Here is a 26,011-nt window from a genome sequence, read left to right as displayed (position 1 = left end):
ATATTCTCCTTATACAGGACCCCACCCCTTTAACAAACACTATTAATGGTATAAGTAGACGTGCCATATATATGTATATTACACCCAGGACGATGTATAGGGCTTAGATTCTTCATTCCTGAAGCCTTTGAAGTCTTGGCACAAGCCTTTATTCCATTACTATGGAGGAATTCAACTGTCACCAAAGGTATTAGCAAAATGTTTCCAGGTCTATTCTTTGATGGTATATTTTATAATGTGTGTATGAAGTCCTCAGAAACATTCCACTAGAACCGTACACCCTGTAGCCTGACCCAAGCATTCTAGAAAGTCTGTCCAAGCACTGGGGCTCACCGGTGAGTGAGTGAGTGAGTGAGTGAGTGAGTGAGTGAGTGAGTGAGTGAGTGAGTGAGTGAGTGAGTGAGTGAGTGAGTGAGTGAGTGAGTGAGTGAGTGAGTGAGTGAGTGAGTGAGTGAGTGAGTGAATTTAATTTTACGCTGCTTTTAGCAATATTCCATCAATCAGAGGTGGGCTTCACACATTGAACCGGGTCTTCGGCCTGACGTGCAACCGCTTTAACCACTAGGTTACCTAACCGCCCCACTTGGTCGTAGATAATGTCATTAGTATCTTCAAGTTTAACATGTCAGCAGATACATATTCTCAGCAAAAAGATGCCACCAGTTAGCTTCAGGTAATGTCTTTCAAATAAACTTGATCTTTTTTGCAAATTTTGTCCATAAAATCAAACCAATTTATGTTTTAAAAATGTAAAAACAATTTTTATTGAGGTATACTGAAATTATATTGCTTAGCAACTATTTTAAAACACATTTATGTATGATTTTTCATTGTCAAAATATCCTGGATATACGAGTTTGACATATCAGTCTCATCGTGTGACACAGTTCTGTTTTAACTGACACAAATCTTGCTGATGCTTGATGATAGTGTGAGAAACTACACCACAGTTTGGGTCTGACTGTAATAAACAAATTGTTCATCATATCTTGTTATCCTTTCTTGATACAAAATCTGTTCCACAAAAGGGCTACACAAACTCCGCAGTCTAGGCTACCAGTTGTCCAGTTGTGGAAGCCATGGTGGCTGAGCGGTCTAGCGTCTGACTTAGTGTGCTGGCATTTAGGTGCCTGACTCTGAGGGTGTGGGTTCGAATCCCGGATGGGACTCAACCGAAAAAGTACTAGAATCTGTACTTTACTAAGAAAGTGTAATCCCAAATATAACATATGTAACAATGAAATAATTGCAAAGATAAATACTGATTCTGATTCTTAAACAACATGTCACATTAAAGGTCACATGCAACGTAAAACACAACTTTGCAGATTCTGATACCTTTCTGTATGGACTTACCGAAACAAAGCGTCAAAAATGCAAATTCAACTTATAAAGTTGAAAAATAACGCGATGAAAAAAACCGCGCGAAATCGGAGTTCAAACGTTTCACTAATTTTCCCCAGACTTTTCTGGGGAATACGGGTTTCAACAGCTGGCTGCGCTCATAGCACGTGCGCAGTGAAATAGGTTCGCGCAACTTGGAAGCGGGCTGTCTGGTGAATACTCGGTGAAGGCTTTGGTGTGAGCTAGTTTCCTAATGTTTTGTTGATATCTCACAGGCGCAAGCTTTTTTGTATGTTATGTCAGTAAATAAACTGTTTATATAATTTCATTTGTCTATTTCACCACACGTTCTTCTTACCGAGTCACTTTCTCAGTTCGATACTTAAAAGCATTATTTAGAGTTGACACGATTTCTAACTGTGATATAGATATGTTGCTGTCACAGACAAAACTCAATGTCTTGTTTTATTGACACCAGTGTGTCTGCCTGCCTGTCTGCTAATGACAATATTCAATACACAACTGCGATCACTGACCACATACAATTTGAACTTAACACCAATCAGGCTATACACCATAAACAAAACGCATTGATTTATGGCCCGAGTTCGGTCTCTGTCACATTATGTAATTACACAGACAGGCAGGTGTGATACTTGAACACATGACATGTTATGATGTCTCTTGATTGCAAAATGTTATACACAAAAAATGAGCATGTATTTACAAAACCCAACTTTCTATATATACACACACAATGACCCGTGAAGGTGGCATCTGCTAATGAACCAGCCGTTACACTTGAGTGCACACCCACCCGCTCTGACTGGGTTCGGTATCCCGGCTGCTTCGTTTCGAGGGAGGTAAACCCAAGTACAAAATATTGCACTTTTGATTTGCGATTATACGCTTATAATTTTGTTTATTTGTTTTTTTCATAATCAGCAATGCATATTATATGTCATGAAGAAGTGATAATTGTGTTTTAATTATGTTTGATTTTTTGGTTGCATGTGACCTTTAAGTAAATTTCCTTTTCCTAATGTCAGAATAAATGTAGGCTGCAATATCATCTGTTCCTATTTATTTGATATTGCCTGATCAAATCTGTGCCTTTAGCTTTGTGAAGCATCAATATCATGTTCATCACAGCTTTCAATATATAGATTTTTATTATTTTTTTGTGACTACCTAATGTAGCAAGTTTTGCAATCTGTTGCAAGCATGGGGTGTTATTTCTTACATTTTTAAGTTATCTTAAAAGACCTATTCACAAGGATGTGTTTTCTCAAGCACATATGTGGTGCTGTCAGATGAAATGATTTAGTTAACTTATCTTTTTGACCTACTAATGAATTGCCTTTCAGTGATATTTCTATAGTTTTACCAAAGACAGTCAATAAATTTCACCAGATAGAGCTAAATAACCTACATCTAAAGGTATTAATAGACCTTCAAACCTCAATATAAAGCATCTTTTAATCTGCATTGTCATCAAACTAACAGTTAAGTTATGACTATGCTATGTTTAAATCAGTTTACAGGAAAATATCCATTACAGATACAGTCCAAAGGGTGTAAAAACATAGTATACCATTTCTGCGTTATAGTGAGAATGTAAAGAGGGGGGAACTCCATTTCTCCTCTGACAGCTGGTATTTAATGGACTGTTGCCATGGTGAATAATGGGGATGACCTAGTTTTCATGACCAGGCAGTAATGGATTCACTGTGAGGTCCATTATTTTAACCAATCGCCAGCTTAGACATATTATTTGATGATGAATTTCACTGCCAGTCTGACTCAAGGATAATAGGCCTCCATCTCCGATGCGATAATCAGCCAAATGTGTCTATCTGTCTGAATGTTATCCAGAACTCTGATAACAGACTGCTGCACCATTACTCCCGTCAGTGGCCAGACTGGGATTATCCAAAAGTCATCAGTGGTCCATACGCTACAGGAAGTATTCCACACCTGCGTTATCTAACAAAAAAAACCATGGAGGAGACCCCTGATCAATACCCTGTGATGGCTTGCTGCACTGATCAGTTGATGCGGCAGTTCTTGCCATGTACCCCAAAACAATGACTGTTTTACGAAGTTTGTCGAAGGAATAAACATTCTGGTGAATGTGATGGTGTGGATCTAATTGATAAATGAGAATATTGGCGATTCTGTTCATTGGAAACCATGGATTTTCAGAGTTTGGTATTTGGGCGGTAATCTAAGCCGATGTCCGCAATGACTGGGCGCGAGGTGCTGAAGCTAATGTCTTGCAACAATATTGCTGAGTATCTGTCTAAACTTGGCGTCAGCGTCACGGGTGTGAATGCTGTTCGAGGTATTTATCTTCCAGTGTTTTCTTATAAACTTTACCTTTTGTCATATCTGGGACTTATATTGAATATTATATTACATTTCATCTAGAAAAACTGTTTGCCTTTGAATGACTTCAAACTGATAGATTGGTCTGAAACTGAGACAGTATTCCAACCTTATCCCAACCTCCATGCTTAAAACAAGTAACATCTCTTTTGACAACCTCTCTACCCTAACCTCTCATAATAAATGGTTCGTCATGAGTAATGATACATGATTTTGAAAATATAATGTACACTTTTATATATAGATGAGCATGCTTGGTGCAATTAGATTAAGTTAATTGGAAGTGGGCAGCTTATAGACAGAAGCTCAGTGTTACTCTGGTCTTTTGGGGAATTGCTTGTAGATTTTACTTTTGCCAGTTTGTTTTATCCATGATGTGGATATTCAGAAGTTATTCATAAATCGTATACCCACGTCAGGGCTGTGCAAGTGAATTTGTGGTATACACCTTTATTACACCTTCACTCGTAACAATATATTTATAAACATTATTATTCTGAAATACAAGATCAAATTTTCCAACGTATTATCCATGTTACATTAAAAAACATGAAATCTGCTTCTAATTTAATAATTTTATTGACTTTTATTGCGAAAACTACTGTGAATTGTCCCTATTCATGGAAAACCTACTGTGGTAACTTAGCACTTTCATGCTGTCAGCATTCATGGCATGTAGAAACATAGTTACGACTCTACAGAGCTTAGATAGAAGTACCACAAACGAAACATAAAGCACTTGTGCTTCGTCTTGTAGAGTTGGTTTTGGCAAGGAAAAAACGTAACTATGTATCTTGATTATGCGTCGCACACAATATACTCACAACTACGAAACACATGCTAGATTTTTTTCCAACACATAAGGAAAGGAGAGAACTAAATAATGTTTGTTGCAGAGAACTTTGTGTTAAACCATGTTCTTTTCACAAAATGATAAAAAAGATGAAAAAAATAATCGGCTAGACTAATGTTTTGTGTTTCTTACACTGAATCTGTAGTTAGACAGCTAAAATACTCCTCTGGTAGGTCGAGACGATGATTTAGTTTTCTCAGTGAAACAATGCTTTTCTTTGTTGGCTAACTGAGGTTCTGTTGAATTCTCTTATACTGATTACTACATTCATTTGTTTCAGTTTCATGCAGGAAACTGACTCCAGTCTGTTAGGACTTCAAGTCAAACACATTCAAACCATATTGCAAAGTTTCAAGAATTGTATTGCAACATTTCTCAAGGCCTTGATTCAAATTGGTCAGAATCTAGATTTTAAAACCTTAAGACTAGTCGAACACAATGGTCTAGATTCCAAACAAACACTTATAGTTTTGTCTACACTTCCAGGAAAGTTTCAGCAAATTATGCCGAGAAATAAGTATTTATGTTTTGGACCAATGAGTAAATGAGATTAACACATTTTAATAGTGTTCTAATTTTATTTGAGAACATATGAATTCCAGCCTTTACCGCAATGAGGAAACCTGTAAACAGGATGCTGAAATATAAAGTCTAAACAGGATGCTGAAATATCAAGTCTAAACAGGATGCTGAAATCAAGTCTAAACAGGATGAAATATCAAGTCTAAACAGGATAATGAAATATCAAGTCTAAACAGGATGCTGAAATATCAAGTCTAAACAGGATGCTGAAATATATCAAGTCTGAAAACAGGATGCTGAAATATCAAGTCTACCAAGAAACAGAAGCCCCAACATGATGAAATATCAAGTCAGGTCTAAACAGGGTGCTGAAATATCAAGTCTAAACAGGATGCTGAAATATCAAGTCTAAACAGGATGCTGAAATATCAAGTCTAAACAGGATGCTGAAATATCAAGTCTAAACATGATGAAATATCAAGTCTAAACAGGATGCTGAAATATCAAGTCTAAACAGGATGCTGAAATATCAAGTCTAAACAGGATGCTAAAAATATCAAGTCTAAACAGGATGCTAAAATATCAAGTCTAAACAGGATGCTAAAATATCAAGTCTAAACAGGATGCTAAAATATCAAGTCTAAACAGGATGCTGAAATATCAAGTCTAAACAGGATGCTGAAATATCAAGTCTAAACAGGATGCTAAAATATCAAGTCTAAACAGGATAAAAAATATCAAGTGCTAACAGGATGCTAAAATATCAAGTCTAAACAGGATGCTAAAATATCAAGTCTAAACAGGATGCTGAAATATCAAGTCTAAACAGGATGCTGAAATATCAAGTCTAAACAGGATGCTGAAATATCAAGTCTAAACAGGATGCTAAAATATCAAGTCTAAACAGGATGCTAAAATATCAAGTCTAAACAGGATGCTGAAATATCAAGTCTAAACAGGATGCTGAAATATCAAGTCTAAAAAATATCAAAACAGGATGCTAAAATATCAAGTCTAAACAGGATGCTGAAATATCAAGTCTAAACAGGATGCTGAAATATCAAGTCTAAACAGGATGCTATCAAAATATCTGAAATATCAAGTCTAAACAGGATGCTGAAATATCAAGTCTAAACAGGATGCTGAAATATCAAGTCTAAACAGGATGCTGAAATATCAAGTCTAAACAGGATGGAAATATCAAGTCTAAACAGGATGCTGAAATATCAAGTCTAAACAGGATGCTGAAATATCAAGTCTAAACAGGATGCTGAAATATCAAGTCTAAACAGGATGCTGAAATATCAATCAAGTCTAAACTAAACAGGATGCTGAAATATCAAGTCTAAACAGGATGCTGAAATATCAAGTCTAAACAGGATGCTGAAATATCAAGTCTAAACAGGATGCTGAAATATCAAGTCTAAACAGGATGCTAAAATATCAAGTCTGAAAAACAGGATGCTGAAATATCAAGAAATATCAAGTCTAAACAGGATGCTGAAATATCAAGTCTAAACAGGATGCTCTAAACAGGATGCTGAAATATCAAGTCTAAACAGGATGCTGAAATATCAAGTCTAAACAGGATGCTGAAATATCAAGTCTAAACAGGATGCTAAAATATCAAGTCTAAACAGGATGCTGAAATATCAAGTCTAAACAGGATGCTGAAATATCAAGTCTAAACAGGATGCTGAAATATCAAGTCTAAACAGGATGCTGAAATATCAAGTCTAAACATGATGCTGAAATATCAAGTCTATGAAACATGATGCTAAAAAATCAAGTCTAAACAGGATGCTGAAATATCAAGTCTAAACAGGATGCTAAAATATCAAGTCTAAACAGGATGCTGAAATATCAAGTCTAAACAGGATGCTGAAATATCAAGTCTAAACAGGATGCTGAAATATCAAGTCTAAACAGGATGCTAAAATATCAAGTCTAAACAGGATGCTGAAATATCAAGTCTAAACAGGATGCTAAAATATTAGTCCCGAACATGTTGCAAAAATAGCAAGAATGGTAATAATCACTGAATTCGAGATTCAAACCAACATTAGAGTCAGCAGATCCTGGCTTCAAGGGGACACAACTCAGCAGTACTTTGAAACATAACTGTATATGGATAACACATTCATTTTTGTGTGTGAAAATATTTCAGGACTGTTTCCCTCCATTGGTACACTGAATGTCAAGGCCTGTTGTGTGGTATTGTGGATGCAGCCGTGCAGTTCATGTCATTCACTGGATTGTCTGGTCCAAACTCATTTACAAACCACCATGATATTGATGAGTGTTGTATTTAACAACAAACAAACTTCAGAGACTGAGTGCCACAACTTTTTGATCTGATTCACAGATACCACTATGTGTATCTCACATGAATTTTTCATTGTTTTTCAATCAAATATTTAATCTTAAAGCTAATGAGCATGCACAGTTTTAGTGAGAGTACATGTCCTATTCACATGTACACAGTTATTTTTCAAGTGTTCTTAAATTAGATGCCAAGACATTAAGTGGTGAAACATTAAGTGGTTAAAAGTGGGTGTTGGCACCCTCTGTCATATAATTCATTTGATGTTGTTTTTATTTATCCATTGTTGAAAGCTGTCGGTAAATAATATTTGACATATGTAGACAGTCTGTAAATAATTGAGTCTGGAACAAGCATTCTTGTGATTAGCATCATAAGCATTAATCCACATATGGCATAGAATGACCAATTAACCAAGTCGGCAAGCCTAACCTGATCTAATTCGTCACCTCTTTTGAGGACCTGTAGTGAGTGAATGAAGTTTTACTCTAATTTTAGCAATATTCCAGCAATATCACAGCAAGGAACCCAGAAATGGACTTCACGCATTGTCCGATGTTTTCAATTGAATCCTGAGCCTTCAGCTTGAGAAGCAAACGCTTCACCTGCCAGGTTATCCTACTGCCCAATCATATTAAAGAAAAACATAACATAACATGGTGTCATTAATTAGTCTGATAATGGTGGTATTACTCTGATTTCTAGAGTGAAGGCGGCCTCATTGTGTATGGTACCACAATTCACTATGGAGAGTTGTGTCCCTAAGGAGTGCCAGAAACTTAGACTTGTGTGTTCAAATTTCAGTTTACCCTGATTGTCTTGCTATATGTGTAAGCACAATGTGTCTCACCAAATTGGTTAATGTCTTAGGACCTACATCACTTCAAGCTTTCCTCCCTCATCAACCTGACAGGCTGTGATATAACTTGTATACGCCTTAAAGCAGTATTTTATCCAACTCATTCTAATTTCTAACTGTTACAGAGCACCAGGTGGATGGTGAGGTGTTCACCGAGCTGACGGACAATGACATCAAGGACTTGTTCAGCATCTTTAAAGACAGACACCTCGTCAGAAAGATCCTTCAAGGAAAGGACAACAGCCCAGTTCAGACACATCCAATCAAAAGCAAGGATATTCCAACCCCAGAGCCAATCAGAAATCAGAAAACTGACAACAGTCATGTCTCTCAATCCATCAGGAATGTTAGAAGTGGAGGTGGATTTGCATCTTATGCCACTGCAACAAAAGATAATGGTCTGTCTGAGGAGCAATTTCATCTGATTCGATCCTTTGAGAACCTGTCAGATCCTGCAGGTGCTTGTTATAGAGCTGATGCAAACACATACCAAGGGCTGTGTAAAACCGTCAGGGTGCCAGTATCCATGACAACCAGACTGAGACAAGAAACAATCATGTTCCAATGTCATTACCTTATTGTAAATCTGTGACAGAACCTTCAAAACATTTTTCATTCATTCAACACAGCTGTCCAAGAGACTCCCTACCTCATAGTCTTCAAGCTCAAAACTTAAGCAAAGACGGGTCAACAAAGGCTTCTACCAAACCAAGTATTATTGGAACTGACAACAGAGAACACCCAAGACAATCATCCCATGCTGCTCTGTCACAGTTCATTCAAAGCAAGTCCCGCCTAGCTGCTGAGAATGAGTCTCCAGCTGATCTTTCCCAATCCAAAAGACATCAGTCTTGGTCCCAGGCAGAACATGAACTGACTGATTCCAAATTTATTCCATCAGTGTTGACTCATCGACTGACTCAGTTTTCTGGTTTGGATCTTCTCAGCAGGAAGGCCAAGCAGGGCAAGCCCAGCGAGGCTCAGAGACTTGGGCAGATGGTGGTCCGTGAGGCGTCATCACGGGCAGGTATTTGGGACGATCCTCCTTGTCTGCAGCTTCTCACCACCATGCAGAAGGAAATGTTCTTCGAGTATTCGTTCTTCATGGCTCCCAATCTGAGAGAACACAAGGACCTGTTGTGGAAGAGGCTTGGAGAGGCTCTGCTGAACCGTCGAAAGTACCTCAGAGACAAGGTTCTTGGCAAGCGTGGGAAGAGACTTGATGAACAGTCAGCTTCTTCAGATGCAGATGTCATCGATCTGGACTATTGTGACTCTCCTGAAGCTGCTGAAGACTTTGAGGACCAGGTACCAGATACTTCCACCTCATCTAGTCAGAGTGACAGGTCCAGGAAACCATCCAGTTGGTATAATGGCCCTTGCTCCACAGTAAGTCGACCAGACATCTCAGACAATCAGGTCCCGATGTTATACAACTCTACTGAAGATGAGGACAGGCAGACATATCCGGATTCCACAATGGACACTCAGTATGGTGCAGAGTCTGAGGGGGACCACAAGCACCAGATGGTAAAAGACAATGAAGAAGTGTTTCGGAGGAAGAGGAATGCTCTGGACTGTTCTTCTTCCAGCTCCCAGAACCTGTCTCTCCTCTCCTCTGCTGCCTGTTCTGCTCTCAAGGAAGAAACTGAGATGAGATACAGAACTGAAATCAAACGGCAAAGATATTCAGAAGATTTCTCCATGGTTGACTTTGAGGATGGGCAGGTGGATACAAGATGCGACCCCCCAGCAGACATTGAGAAGGTAAACCTACACAAGAGGCTGTTCATGTCCAAATCGGATTCCAGACACCACCACAACAGAACAGGCCCTGTTCAGTATGGCAGTCACATAGACAGGAAGCCCTCTGTCAGCATGTACGAACCTTGTCTGCAGACGTCTTGTGATAATCAACAGTCCTCCAACTTTATCATGAGGACAGATACGTCTTGTGATAATCAACAGTCCTCCAACTTTATCATGAGGACAGATCATGAATCTGATGATGCTGTCTCGAATGAAGACCTGGAGAACCCGTCCATGTGGGACTCTTTTGTGATGGAGGAGGTTCCTGAGATGCGAATCTACAGTACGATAGACCGAGGAATAGCCCAGTACACTGGTGAAGAACTCTTGACTAAGAAATCTAAGCAAGGAAAGCCTTCAGAACCTCAGAGACTGGGACAACAGGTGATACGTGAATCAGCCATGATGGCTAAACTTTGGCAGGATGTTCCTCAAAGCATACGGGCCATCAGTGAACATCAAAAAAAGGTGTTCTACCAGTGCGCGTTCACACTGGCACCCAACCTCGTCCCTTTCCGGGATATGTTGTGGAGAAGGCTGGGTGAAGCTCTTCAGAATCGAAGGAAGTATGTGCGAGATCGGAGCCTTGGCAAGAGGCCAACAAAGCGAGAACAGAGAATCATGAATGAATCCCTGCATCAGCAGGAGTCAGAGTCAGACTCCCAGGCAAGCCTTAGTTCAATACAAGACATTGAGAACATTGTTAAGGTCAAATCTGAAAACCCACACCATTGACATCAAAAGAAATTTCTTCAAAGGAATACAGTAAACTGTCTAAACTATTCCCCTCCCCTTTACTTTCTGTAAAGTTAGTATGTGAGGCTACAAGGCATAAAACTGAACTTTGAGCCTCTCAAAAAACTACGTCCATCCATGTAATATTCCTTCTTGTTGTTGAGGCCAAACCATTCTTTTTTCAAGGACTGGTTCAGCATTATGTAAGTGTAAGTCTTAATCCAAGTGTGATCTAAGTGTCATCAAAGGTTGGCAACACTTTTCTTGGATTCCATGTTTTATATTTTCGGTCCCCAGGATGGTCTGCACAAACTGATCTATTTTAGAGAATTGAATTACAATCAGCATAGTGCTAAATTCACTTTGTGCACATGGACCCAGATCTTGATGAATTTAAGTAGCTGAAATGACTGGCCAGATATTTAAAAAACAATTATTTTTGTTTAGTGTTATTATCAGGTCACACTAGCAGTAGAACATTACACGTATTCTACCCAAGCTACTGAACACAACACCTAGACAGATGCCATTAAGACTTGTAGTCGGCAGCTTAAGCTACTGCCTCCACTGAAGTACATCATGTCAAGAGAAACATACATATACTTCTCAAAACAAGTTATAGATGACCAACCTGTGAAGATCCGGGTTAGAATTGATATTCAGTAGCCCATGCTTGTCGTAAGAGGTGACTAACGGGATGGGGTGGTAATGTTGATCCCTGGATTGTCTGGTCCACACTCGATTATTTACAGACTGCCGCCATACAACTGAAATATTGCTGAGTGCGGCATAAAACTAAACTCACTCAAACTCACTCACTCACTCACTAAAGAACACCCACAACTGGAAGGCTGTTATATACATGTGTCACCTACAAGCCATGACTGATTACAGCCATAGGAAAAAATAAGATGCAGTGTTTCTCAACATTTGCAAATGTTTAGCCATATGTTTTACTAGGTCTCAAATTTTTTTCATAAAAAGCAAATTAAATGAAATTAATATGTAGAATATCAGTATCAGAACTGCAAATATCTGTCCTTTTCCTCAACAACAGAACCCAAATCTAGCATTTTGTTTATTTCTTCACTGTTATGTTTACAAATCCTAATGTTGTATATATTTCATGGTTTCTTAGCAACCAAAGAATGATTTGCTTTCAGTATTATTTAAGTAACATGTCTAGTCTTTGCAAAGTGTTACTAAAGCAAAAGATGTGTTATGATTTATTTTATATCACTACTTCAGGGTGTATAACACAACACTAATCAATGCAGATATAATGATGCATACAATACAGGGACCTTTATTGTGACCATCAAAATATTCACTACGTAGTTTGACTTGAACATTAAACTGTACTCAAAGTGAAACATGTTTGTAATTAACTGACAGTGCCTGCAGGTCACCAGACCAGATATTTTTATGGATGGTCACTGCCTTAGAGGTAGTCATCAATACACAGCCAAAGGCTGGAAGATCTAAAGTATCACCTGACCCTGAGGGACAAGCATTTATCAAATATGAATCAAGTTTGTTTAGCCAATGCTGCAGGACATACACTTTTGTCTCTGACAGAGAAAATCCATCTATTGTTCTGGTTTTCTATAAAACAATTACTCCTCCTGCCAGAGCATCATGACGGATTCCTGTGAATATGTCACAATCTTTGTATACAACAGCAGTCTTGTAACCAGCGGAGGTGGGTGGAGTGAAATTGGGTTTAACTTCATGTTCCATAATTTATACCCTTGTGTATCTCATACAAGAGTGTGTGTCAGTCTGTGTGTCTGTCTGTTGCTCAGTCTGTGTCTGTCAGTCTGTCTGTGTGTCAGTCTGTCTGTGTGTGTCTGTCAGTCTGTCTGTCTGTGTGTCAGTCTGTCTGTGTGTCTGTCTGTGTGTCAGTCTGTCTGTGTGTCTGTGTATATTACAAATTCTATTATAGAAAACGGGGTTCACTCCCAAAAGACAGACCTCCCATAAGACAGACTCAATGAGTACACTAATTAGCTGAGCCGTACTGTCCACCCTATTTAATTAATGAACTGACCCAGAGTCACTACAGTGTATAGTAACAACACACTCCTATCTCCTGTGCCCTTCTCAAAACATATTACTAATCTTTTACTGAACAGAACAGAATAGAACCGAAATTTTATTCTAAAAAATCACATAAAGTGACACAGAGAACATACAGAATATTGACACATATTAAAACATGAGCAAAGTCCAGTTTTGATAAATATGTGTGAAAGACATAATTCTCTAATACCTATTTAAGAAAATTCATAATGTCATAAGTTCATTCAACTCTGTTCATATACTGAGCTTCCAAGATGTCAATTTTGTAAGTGCCAAGGGCATTTTTTACACTATTAATGCAGTTATCACTTGAAATATTAATAGACATTGGAAACAGAATTATCAATTATATCTTTACGGTTTTGTTTCTTTATGATATAACAGTGAGCCGTATCGTCGGTACACAATCAAATCGTGAATACAAAAGGAAATTAAATTTCAATATTCTAGTCATGCATTACAAGAACCTCGTCAGTAATCACTAAAAATACATCACTCGTCACACAAACACAAAAGTTTGGTTTCACTTGCGGACAAGGGACAATCGCTGTTACCTGGGTCGTACTACTGCCATAAGAATAAGCAAGTATCAACAGTCATTATAACAGTCTACTGATGCAAGACAGATCAATAAGCAATAATCGTTTACCTGCTGATCAACAGGATGGTGAATAATACACCAACCTCATGACTTAATAGAATTGCAAGATGAGAATATTTCAAACAGTCAATCACTCTATGATAAAGTCTTCATGCAGCACCTTCAGTTCATAATTCACTCTACATGGACTGTTCTGATTGGTCGATCAGAGGTTTTAAGTGACCGATTTAAACGTTCTGTTTGATGGCAACTTCACAGCACATGTGAATATATCCTATCTGCAGTTACTATGTCTACTGTTCAGCATTCAAACAATTTTTTCAAAACACATCACTGCCTCGGGCAATGAGTGGCCTTCCACATCTTTGACTGGATACAACTCATTGCGGATCAAGATATATATCTCAAATATGTACATTCTATTTGTTGAAAGTGATCTCTGAATACAAATACATAAAAGCTGATATTTATCAACTGACATGTATAGTTTGTCCATTTAAGAAGGTGTACACTGTCGTAAGTCTATGTTCAAGTTTGAAAGTTACTACAACCATAGCACTACGACGTGTGGCTAGTCTGTCTTATAGTACAAGAGGTATGATCAGCTTAGAACTATGACTGTGGCAAGTCTATCTAATAGTGGGGGCAGTGGGGTAGCCTAGTGGTCAAAGCGTTGGCTCGTCACGCTGAAGACCCAGGTTCGAATCCCCACATGGGTACAATGTGTGAAGCCCATTTCTGGTGTCCCCCGCCGTGATGTTGCTGGAATATTGCTAAAAGCGGCGTAAAACCAAACTCAGTCAGTCAGTCAGTCTATCTAATAGTACGAGCATATGACTGTGGCAAGTCTATGTAAAAGAAATTCCGTGTCATTGGCTTAGCTGCATGTCTGAGAGCACTCTAAGTCAGAAAGAGCAAAAACATGTGAAGTGCAACAGCTAAGTATTCCGGCAATGGTATGTAAAGAAGATTATAGTGAGATCAAGTATGGCTTGCTGTGCCCAAAGTCCTCACAGTGACCTCTGCTACTCCTGGAGTTAACGGAATTAGGCTTAAGAGATTTAGGATGTATTGAAGATAAGCATTAATACAAGGAAGAGATCAAGTAGATTGTGAACCTTATTACCGTATTTAACCACATGCAAGTCTGATGTGGGTGGCGTATGTAGCAGAGCACGACAAAAAGAGTGTTATTTGAGATCTAATAAGGGAAATATATAATGGAAACAGCCATTAGATATGAATACCATTGTTCTAGCTTTCAATGAACAATGTACAATGGACAAAGTATGTGCATTTATAAAATACTTCATTCAATAAGAGAATGTAAATAATTATGCATGGCTCCTTGAAAGAAAATAACTGTCAGAACCGGCAGATATCCTCTTGTTTTGAAACTGTGTGACGAGCTGACACACAACCATGTTCCATAAAGCAATGTAAAGCTACGATGATTGTAACTGACATACTTCAACACTGACAAGTGATATAAAGCTACGATGATTGTAACTGACATACTTCAACACTGACAAGTGATATAAAGCTACGATGATTGTAACTGACATACTTCAACACTGACAAGTGATATAACAGACATACTTCAAAGCTATGATGATTGTAACTGACATACTTCAACACTGACAAGTGATATAAAGCTACGATGATTGTAACTGACAAACTTCAACACTGACAAGTGATATAAAGCTACGATGATTGTAACTGACATACTTCAACACTGACAAGTGATATAAAGCTACGATGATTGTAACTGACATACTTCAACACTGACAAGTGATATAAAGCTACGATGATTGTAACTGACATACTTCAACACTGACAAGTGATATAAAGCTACGATGATTGTAACTGACATACTTCAACACTGACAAGTGATATAAAGCTACGATGATTGTAACTGACATACTTCAACACTGACAAGTGATATAAAGCTACGATGATTGTAACTGACATACTTCAACACTGACAAGTGATATAAAGCTACGATGATTGTAACTGATATTGTAACTGACATACTTCAACACTGACAAGTGATATAAAGCTACGATGATTGTTGACATACTTCAACACTGACATACTTCAACACTGACAAGTGATATATAAAGCTACGATGATTGTAACTGACATACTTCAACACTGACAAGTGATATAAAAAGCTACGATGATTGTAACAGACATACTTCAACACTGATATAAAGTGATATAAAGCTACGATGATTGTAACTGACATACTTCAACACTGACAAGTGATATAAAGCTACGATGATTGTAACTGACATACTTCAACACTGACAAGTGATATAAAGCTACGATGATTGTAACTGACATACTTCAACACTGACAAGTGATATAAAGCTACGATGATTGTAACTGACATACTTCAACACTGACAAGTGATATAAAGCACGATGATTGTAACTGACATACTTCAACACTGACAAGTGATATAAAGCTACGATGATTGTAACTGACATACTTCAACACTGACAAGTGATATAAAGCTACGATGATTGTAACTGACATACTTCAACACTGACAAGTGATATAAAGCTACGATGATTGTAACTGACATACTTCAACACTGACAAAGTGATATAAAGCTACGATGATTGTAACTGACATACTTCAACACTGACAAGTGATATAAAGCTACGATGATTGTAACTGACATACTTCAACACTGACAAGTGATATAAAGCTACGATGATTGTAACAGACATACTTCAACACTGACAAGTGATATAAAGCTACGATGAATTGTAACTGACATACTTCAACACTGACAATTGATATAAAGTGATACGATGATTGTAACTGACATACTTCAACACTGACAAGTGATATAAAGCCACGATGATTGTAACAGACATACTTCAACACTGACAAGTGATATAAAGCCACGATGACTGTATCTGACATATACTCAACACTGACAAGTGATATAAAGCTACGATGATTGTAACTGACATACTTCAACACTGACAAGTGATAAAAAGCTACGATGATTGTAACAGACATACTTCAACACTGACAAGTGATATAAAGCTACGATGATTGTTACTGACATACTTCAACACTGACAAGTGGTATAAAGCTACGATGATTGTAACTGACATACTTCAACACTGACAAGTGATATCACCCCATGGAACACAACCCTAATGTGGTCTAATTAGTATGGGAGGCGGGGAAAGGGGGGTTGATGTGTTCAAGGAATATGGGAGGCGGTGAAAGGGGGTTTGATGTGGTCAAGGAATATAGGAGGTGGGGAAAGGTGGGTTGATGTTTTTCGAGGAAATTTGAGGGGTGGAGAAAGGGGGTTTGATGTGTTCAAGGAAGTATGGGAGGCGGTGAAAGGGGGTTGGATGTGTTCAAGGAATATGGGAGGCGGTGAAAGGGGGTTGGATGTGTTCAAGGAATATGGGAGGCGGTGAAAGGGGGTTGGATGTGTTCAAGGAATATGGGAGGCGGTGAAAGGGGTTGGATGTGTTCAAGGAATATGGGAGGCGCGGGTGAAAGGGGGTTGGATGTGTTCAAAAAGGAATATGGGGAGGTGGTGAAAGGGGTTGGATGTGTTCAAGGAATATGGGAGGCGGTGAAAGGGGGTTGGATGTGTTCAAGGAATATGGCAGGTGGAGGAAGGGGTTGGATGTGTTCAAGGAATATGGGAGGTGGGGAAAGGTGGGTTGATGATTTCAAGGAATATGGGAGGTGGGAAAGGGGGTTTGATATGTTCAAGGAAAATGTGAGGTGGGGAAAGGGGGTTTGATCTGGTCAAGGAAGTATGGGAGGCAGGGGGAAAAGGGATTTGATGTGGTCAAGGACTATGGGAGGTGGAGAAAGGGGGGCTGATGTGTTCAAGGAAGTATGGGAGGTGGGAAAAGGGGGTTTGATGTGTTCAAGGAATATGGGAGGTGGGGAAAGGGGGTTGGATGTGTTCAAGAAAACTTGAGGGGTGGTGAAAGGGGGTTGGATGTGTTCAAGAAAATTTGAGGGGTGGAAAAAGGGGGGTTGATGTGTTCAAGGAAATTTGAGGGGTGGTGAAAGGGGGTTGGATGTGTTCAAGGAATATGGGAGGCAGTGAAAGGGGGTTGGATGTGTTCAGACAGACAGACAGACAGACAGACAGACAGGTTTTATTCAGTAATGTAGGCACAGTGGCCCATAGTACAGTTGAATTTTCATTTTAACAAATATTGGTCACGTGACACGAAATTATGGTTTTACATGTGATTTAAGGATGGACATCAAATGTTTTATGAAAATGGCAGCTGATTTAATAGTGTCATCGTTATTAGAATTAAGTATTTTTATATATCGTTTGTGGGGCATCATTAAAGCATTTTAGATACTTCTTTGGCCAGCAGAGAATGCCTCACAGTCTAATAATAAGTGGCGTTAAGTCTTCAGTTTTACCAGAAGAACAATGAGAACATGATAAATCTTCCAATGTATTTTTATCTTTTCTATAGCGCTGTATTTTTAAGGCATGTAGAGAGATTCTAAATTTACAAAAATTTCTTAAAAGGGACTTATCATTAAGGACCCTAATATATCAGGTCCCAACATCGATTTACATTGTGAATAATGACTTAGAAAACTTCGATGAATTTACTGATGCGTGCCAATTCTGAATATATATATCTTTTATTACGTTTGCTTAAAAGTTAACAAAAACATTTTTATATCACCAACATCTTGCTTAAACCAAACATAAGAAAACCCGCTTGAAAATAACACATTTCGGACACCAGAAGCCCAAGAATACTTTCCACGTTTGTCTAGGGATAATAATAATTGATAGCTTTGATAGGGGTAGCGATAATCAGGCATTCTTATAAGTTTAATCCAGTATCTGATAGCTATCAGATACTGGATGTGTTCAAGGAATATGGGAGGCGGGGAAAGGGGGTTGGATGTGGTCAAGGAATATGGGAGGCGGGGAAAGGGGGTTGGATGTGTTCAAGGAATATGGAAGGCAGGGAAGGGGGTTGGATGTGTTCAAGGAATATGGGAGGCAGGGAAAGGGGGTTGGATGTGTTCAAGGAATATGTGAGGCGGGAATGGGGGTTTGATGTGTTCAAGGAATATGGGAGGTGGGGAAAGGGGGTTTGATGTGTTCAAGGGATATGGGAGGCAGGGAAAGGGGATTTGATGTGTTCAAGGAATATGGGAGGTAGGGGAAAGGGGGCCTGATGTGTTCAAGGAAATTTGAGGGATGGAGAAAGGGGGTTTGATGTGTTCAAGGAAAATGGGAGGCAGTGAAAGGGGGTTGGATGTGTTCAAGGAATATGGGAGGTGGTGAAAGGTGATTTGATGTGTTCAAGGAATATGGGAGGATAGCAAAGGGGGTTGGATGTGTTCAAGGAATATGGGAGGTCGGGAAAGGGGATTTGATGTGTTCAAGGAATATGGGAGGCAGGGAAAGGGGATTTGATGTGTTCAAGGAATATGGGAGGTGGGGAAAGGGGGTTTGATGTGTCTAAGGAATATGGGAGGTGGGCAAAGGGGGTTGGATGTGTTCAAGGAATATGGGAGGTGGGGAAAGGGGGTTTGATGTGTTCAAGGAATATGGGAGGTGGGGAAAGGGGATTTGATGTGTTCAAGGAATATGGGAGGTGGGGAAAGGGGGTTGGATGTGTTCGAGGAATATGGGAGGTGGGGAAAGGTGATTTGATGTGTTCAAGGAATATGGGAGGTGGGCAAAGGGGGTTGGATGTGTTCAAGGAATATGGGAGGTCGGGAAAGGGGATTTGATGTGTTCAAGGAATATGGGAGGCAGGGAAAGGGGATTTGATGTGTTCAAGGAACATGGGAGGTGGGGAAAGGGGGTTTGATGTGTCTAAGGAATATGGGAGGTGGGCAAAGGGGGTTTGATGTGTTCAAGGAATATGGGAGGTGGGGAAAGGGGGTTTGATGTGTTCAAGGAATATGGGAGGTGGGGAAAGGGGGTTTGATGTGTTCAAGGAATATGGGAGGTGGGGAAAGGGGGTTGGATGTGTTCGAGGAATATGGCAGGTGGAGGAAGGGGTTGGATGTGTTCAAGGAATATGGGAGGTGGGGAAAGGGGGTTTGATGTGTTCAAGGTAATATGAGGGGTGGAGAAAGGGGGTTTGATGTGTTCAAGGAATAGGAGAGGTGGTTACAGGGGTTTGATGTGTTCAAGGAATATGAGGCGTCGAGAAAGTGGTTTGAAGTCATCTTCAAGACGTGCATGAGCGCTCGTATAGCTGCTTGTAGTCTGGAGGTTCTAGGTTTCATAGTGCTAACCCACACCAATACCATGCTGCAGTTGAACATGGATACACAACTTCAGTAGACTGAATCCAAGCTAACTTGGTTTTGTCTCAGAGAACCAGGCAGGAAAACAACAAGTTCCACCTTCTAACCTCTGTTGCTATGACACTGTTAGAGGGTTAAAACATGCATGTTGATCACTCCAAGCACCACTCTACCCACGCCACCATACAGGTAAAGGGTATGTGTTCAAGTACAATGTTTGTGTTTGGTTGACGTCTTTTGGCATGAGTACGGTATACAAAGGCAAGGCATGACTTATCTTGTATGCACCACGGCAGGTATTGCTCAACCTGGCTTTCTAAGTGGGCATTTTACATTCCTGAAGGTAAATACTGCATTCAAACAGATCCCATGACTGACTGTAGGTTTGACACCTGTCAGAAACAGTGGGAGCCTACTTACTAGTGTTGGGAATTGGTTAAAATCTCATAATTGATGATTGGTTCATTACTACCGATCAATCATCGAAAATAATTGGTTAGTGTTATTTATGAAATTTGTTAATGCACATAAAAATAAGGGAAAAAATGTTGTTCTTTTGGGGTTTTGGCAAAATTTCACATCTTTAAAGGATGACTAGTATGTTAGGAACATAAATTTCTTGGAATCTTTAAGATAAATTCAATCATGACTTGAAATGAGCTTGTAGTGCTTATGAAATGTAACAGACAAAACCAACCATGTGAAAAATATTGTTAATGAAAACAAGTGTTCCAGAATTGTTTGTGTTCGATTATGAGAAATTGTGATCGATTGCTTGGTCGTTTAGTCACTACGACCAATCTTCGATTATATCAATTAATTGGACCACCACTACTACTTAGTGACTGATCTGTAATCCGATCAGGAACAATAATTACCATAACACAACAATACTAGTATACATGCATGACAAGGAGGATCATTATGTCACGAATCAATACAAATTACTTGTGTATGTAAGAACATGCTTTGCACTGAGTGCAAGACATATGTACCCTTTTCTCAAAATATCAGGTAATATAGGAAGGCCTCGAACTGACCTCAGGCTAAAGGTTATACCTGAGCCACTCAAAGAAGGTTATATCTTGTTTCATGATTATATACAAATATGACAAATAAGTACATTCCATACAATATGGCCAACTGGAAGCAGAAGCTGAAGGGACCATTCATATTTTACATTGGCATGGGGGGGGACAGAGGTTTTGGATGTACTAGTGCTTGGCATATTTTTAATGACCCTCCCTGATAAAAACAAAGTTTGACTTAATTCCTTGACTTAATATTTTCTAAAAACAAAATGTCAACTTTATCATGACCCTCCCTTAATTTGCATATTATCTTTCATAACCCTCTCGGGGTGGTGGGATAGCCTAGTGGTTAAAGCGTCCTGCTCGTCACGCCGAAGTCCCGAGTTCGATTCCCCACATGGGTACAATGTGTGAAGCCCATTTCTGGTGTCCCCCGCCGTGATATTGCTGGAATATTGCTGAAAGCGGCGTAAAACCAAACTCACTCACTCATAACCCTCTCCCTCCAGACTGTTTTTTTTTCAGGGTTCTCCCAAATCTGTATACCCCGACTCCCATACTGAATAACTATCACTGACTCCCATACTGAATAACTATCACTGACTCCCATACTGAATAACTATCACTGACTCCCATACTGAATAACTATCACTGACTCCCATACTGAATAACTATCACGGACTCCCATACTGAATAACTATCACTGACTCCCATACTGAATAACTATCACTGACTCCCATACTGAATAACTATCACTGACTCCCATACTGAATAACTATCACTGACTCCCATACTGAATAACTATCACTGACTCCCATACTGAATAACTATCACTGACTCCCATACTGAATAACTATCACTGACTCCCATACTGAATAACTATCACTGACCATACTATCACATACTGAATACTATCATCGACCATACTGAATAACTATCACTGACTCCCATACTGAATAACTATCACTGACTCCCATACTGAATAACTATCACTGACTCCCATACTGAATAACTATCACTGACTCCCATACTGAATAACTATCACTGACTCCCATACTGAATAACTATCACTGACTCCCATACTGAATAACTATCACCTCTATACTGACTAACTATCATGACTGAATACTGAATATACTGAATAACTATCACTGACTCCCATACTGAATAACTATCACCGACTCCCATACTGAATAACTATCACTGACTCCCATACTGAATAACTATCACTGACTCCCATACTGAATAACTATCACTGACTCCCATACTGAATAACTATCACTGACTCCCATACTGAATAACTATCACTGACTCCCATACTGAATAACTATCACTGACTCCATACTGAATAACTATCACTGACTATCATACTGAATAACTATCACCGACTCCCATACTGAATAACTATCACTGACTCCCATACTGAATAACTATCACTGACTCACTGATTCCCATACTGAATAACTATCACCGACTCCCATACTGAATAACTATCACTGACTCCCATACTGAATAACTATCACTGACTCACTATCACTCTTCCATACTGAATAACTATCACTGACTCCCATACTGAATAACTATCACTGACTCCCATACTGAATAACTATCACTGACTCCCATACTGAATAACTATCACTGACTTCATACTGAATAACTATCACTGACTCCCATACTGAATAACTATCACTGACTCCCATACTGAATAACTATCACTGACTCCCATACTGAATAACTATCACTGACTCCCATACTGAATAACTATCACTGACTCCCATACTGAATAACTATCACGGACTCCCATACTGAATAACTATCACTGACTCCCATACTGAATAACTATCACTGACTCCCATACTGAATAACTATCACTGACTCCCATACTGAATAACTATAACTCCCATACTGAATAACTATCACTGACTCCCATACTGAATAACTATCACTGACTCCCATACTGAATAACTATCACTGACTCCCATACTGAATAACTATCACTGACTCCCATACTGAATAACTATCACTGACTCCTGACATACTGAATAACTATCACTGACTCCCATACTGAATAACTATCACTGACTCCCATACTGAATAACTATCCTGACATACTGAATAACTATCACTGACTCCCATACTGAATAACTATCACTGACTCCCATACTGAATAACTATCACTGACTCACTGACCATACTGAATAACTATCACTGACTCCCATACTGAATAACTATCACTGACTCCCATACTGAATAACTATCACTGACTCCCATACTGAATAACTATCATCACTGACCCATACTGAATAACTATCACTGACTCCCATACTGAATAACTATCACTGACTCCCATACTGAATAACTATCACTGACTCCCCATACTGAATAACTATCACTATCACTGACTCCCATACTGAATAACTATCACTCCCATACTGAATAACTATCACTGACTCCCATACTGAATAACTAATCCCATACTGAAACTATCACTGACTCCCATACTGAATAACTATCACTGACTCCCCATACTGAATAACTATCACTGACTCCCATACTGAATAACTATCACTGAATAACTATAACTATCACTGATCACTGACTCCCATACTGAATAACTATCACTGACTCCCATACTGAATAACTATCACTGACTCCCATACTGAATAACTATCACTGACTCCCATACTGAATAACTATCACTGACTCCCATACTGAATAACTATCACTGACTCCCATACTGAATAACTATCACTGACTCCCATACTGAATAACTATCACTGACTCCCATACTGAATAACTATCACTGACTCCCATACTGAATAACTATCACTGACTACTGAATAACTATCACTTTCATCTGAATGAATCAACTGAATAACTATCACTGACTCCCCCATACTGAATAACTATCACTGACTCCCATACTGAATAACTATCACTGACTCCCATACTGAATAACTATCACCGACTCCCATACTGAATAACTATCACTGACTCCCATACTGAATAACTATCATCTGATCTGAATCAATGAATCATGAACTTCTTCATGGTGTGACCTCAAGCTGGCCACAGATGATGATGATGATGATGATGATGATGATGATGATGATGATGATCTACACCTGCTCACAGATTTGTGATGATGTTACCGTAGTCACAGATACATGATAACCTTGTCCTTCAGTTGGTTTACAAACATAAATATGTGACATTTCATCACAAATGACACGACCAATATACCACAGGTATAAAATAACTCTAAGATCATAGACAGATATGTGACACACATTGAATCTCACCTGGAAGCATGTGGGGCCTGGTTTTCCGGACGGCACTGAGGTCTGTGTGTGAATCTTCAGCTCCCCGACAATTGCGATCATCGTCTTGCACACAATGTGTTCAATCTGTTCCCAGATCCAGTCTGTATCATGACCCATAGCGTCCATCTGCTGGAACACTGACGTCAGCTTTCGTTTACTCCCTTCCTCATCCCTCTCCGATTGGTTGAAAGTACTACTTCGCTTATTCAACGAGTAATTCGTCAAATGCATGAACACCTCTTGCAAGTTTTTATTGGTAGGATTCTCATAAGGAATGGTAGAAAATCTAGCGAGGCCCTCTTTACATATATAAAACTCCAGAGGTTCCACGCTTGTCACGGTCACATACACTCGGAGGTCAAATTTAAATTTCTCCAACAAAAACACATTGGACAAATATTCCTGGACTATATGGCAGCGGCCATTATGGCTATTGTACTGGGCGGGTTCCCGAGGAGGTAGATGCCCTCACCCTGGGAGCCCTCGCTCGGTTTGACTATATACGTGGGTTTAGGCTTCACCTTCTTCTCCAGCAGCTGTCGGACCTCGTTGCTGAACTCGTGGAACTGGTAGGGTAGAAACCAGGATCGGGGATAGAAGTCATAATCACTGGGGAACAGATTCCTCATGAAGTCCAGCGTCCGACACAGATTTATTTTACTTAACATTTCTTGTATACCTGCAACATAAAGGCAATATCTTTGTAAATGCAGAAGATTTTATCTATCTCCAACTTGAAGCTGAGAACCAAACTTTTGGGTTTGGGACATGGTGTTACCAATATTACTATCGATTCTTCTTCCATTCTCTCCCATTATAATAGCACCTGAGAACAATTAACCAATACTTCACATATCATGTGACACTATGCATAATCAAAAACTGGAATTCGCAAATGGAAAAATAGTTGATCAGTACATGTCCTTCACCAAATGGCTCATACTAATTATCGAACAAGACATTGGTGTAGTACTGTTTACCAGTGAAACCAAGATATTAACAAAAATACACTATTTTGTCTATTTAATGCATGTAAGGCGTGGGTAATAAATAATATACACTTACGGTCTCATTACATACGAATTATACGAAACTCATGACCTTCCTATGTTATCTGACCTACCGCCGCCGGTCAGATACCATAGGAAGGACACTCGCTTTGATATAATTAAGTATGTAATGAGACTCATTCTCATACAAGTCAGATTAAGGTGCTCACTGCTACCAGACAAAGGCCTAATGACATTCTACTATGTCAGATCTTTCATCCGACTAATCATTTACCAGATCAGAAAAGTGAAAATCTGAACATGTTTTCTAATTATGCAACCATGAAAATATTACCATGAGTAATTTCAAACAAGGGCTACATGCTGTACAACATATTTCATCAAAATAGTCATTTATCCATGAGATAAACATTTGGAAAAAGAAAAACAATACCATAGCCCTTGAGAAGTGCTGCCATACAAGCCCTGTCATGTGTCAAGACATTCCACAATCTTCTTTCCGTTTTTAAATTTTAAATCAAGAGCCAAGTCAAAATATGTTTCAATGTATAGTCTGGAATGAATATCTTCTTAAATCTTTGTTAGCGCTAGCAAGATCTACAACCTGACTTTAATGTTTGCCTAATTCTCAGTTTGAAAGATGTGACTCTATGACTTTCAAAGTTTGACATCTTCAAGTATGTACCAAGTTTTTCACCTGCTTATATAAAGAGACTTAGGATCAAAGCTTTGGCTTCAGACAGTCATGACATTCAAGATTGAGACTTTGGTTTCAGACAGACATGACATTCAAGATTGAGACTTTGGTTTCAGACAGTCATGACATCCAAG

At 39.0% G+C, this 26,011-nt stretch overlaps 2 protein-coding genes across 2 annotated transcripts in view; one reads left to right on the top strand and one right to left on the bottom strand.

Annotated features, from left to right (window-relative positions):
- Nucleotides 1-26,011, bottom strand: part of LOC124257641 (tubulin polyglutamylase TTLL11-like) — a 50,776-nt gene that overhangs the window by 11,113 nt on the left and 13,652 nt on the right. The window contains 2 exon segments of the mRNA XM_046691749.1: nt 24,150-24,625; nt 24,628-24,849. Coding sequence (XP_046547705.1) covers nt 24,150-24,625; nt 24,628-24,849 — 698 coding nt within the window.
- Nucleotides 3,050-11,247, top strand: LOC124257698. The gene is made up of 3 exons (XM_046691827.1): nt 3,050-3,688; nt 8,415-10,217; nt 10,266-11,247. Exons 2-3 carry the CDS (start codon nt 8,854-8,856, stop codon nt 10,831-10,833), a joined length of 1,932 nt encoding a protein of 643 aa, XP_046547783.1. The 5' UTR covers nt 3,050-3,688; nt 8,415-8,853; the 3' UTR covers nt 10,834-11,247.

This window comes from Haliotis rubra, unplaced genomic scaffold (assembly GCF_003918875.1).
Source record: "Haliotis rubra isolate DU_JTF1 unplaced genomic scaffold, ASM391887v1 Scf67, whole genome shotgun sequence".
NCBI classification, from domain to species: Eukaryota; Metazoa; Mollusca; class Gastropoda; order Lepetellida; family Haliotidae; genus Haliotis; species Haliotis rubra.
Note: the sequence above shows the minus strand (reverse complement) of the source record. Positions and strands in the feature narration are given on the sequence as shown.

Bases quoted from the DNA above. Each gene is read 5' to 3' on its own strand.
- LOC124257698 (XM_046691827.1), top strand. From the start codon at position 8,854: ATGTCATTACCTTATTGTAAATCTGTGACAGAACCTTCAAAACATTTT. The intron at 10,218-10,265 runs CTTTATCATGAG...ACAGTCCTCCAA, and splicing joins GATAATCAACAGTCCTCCAA to CTTTATCATGAGGACAGATC.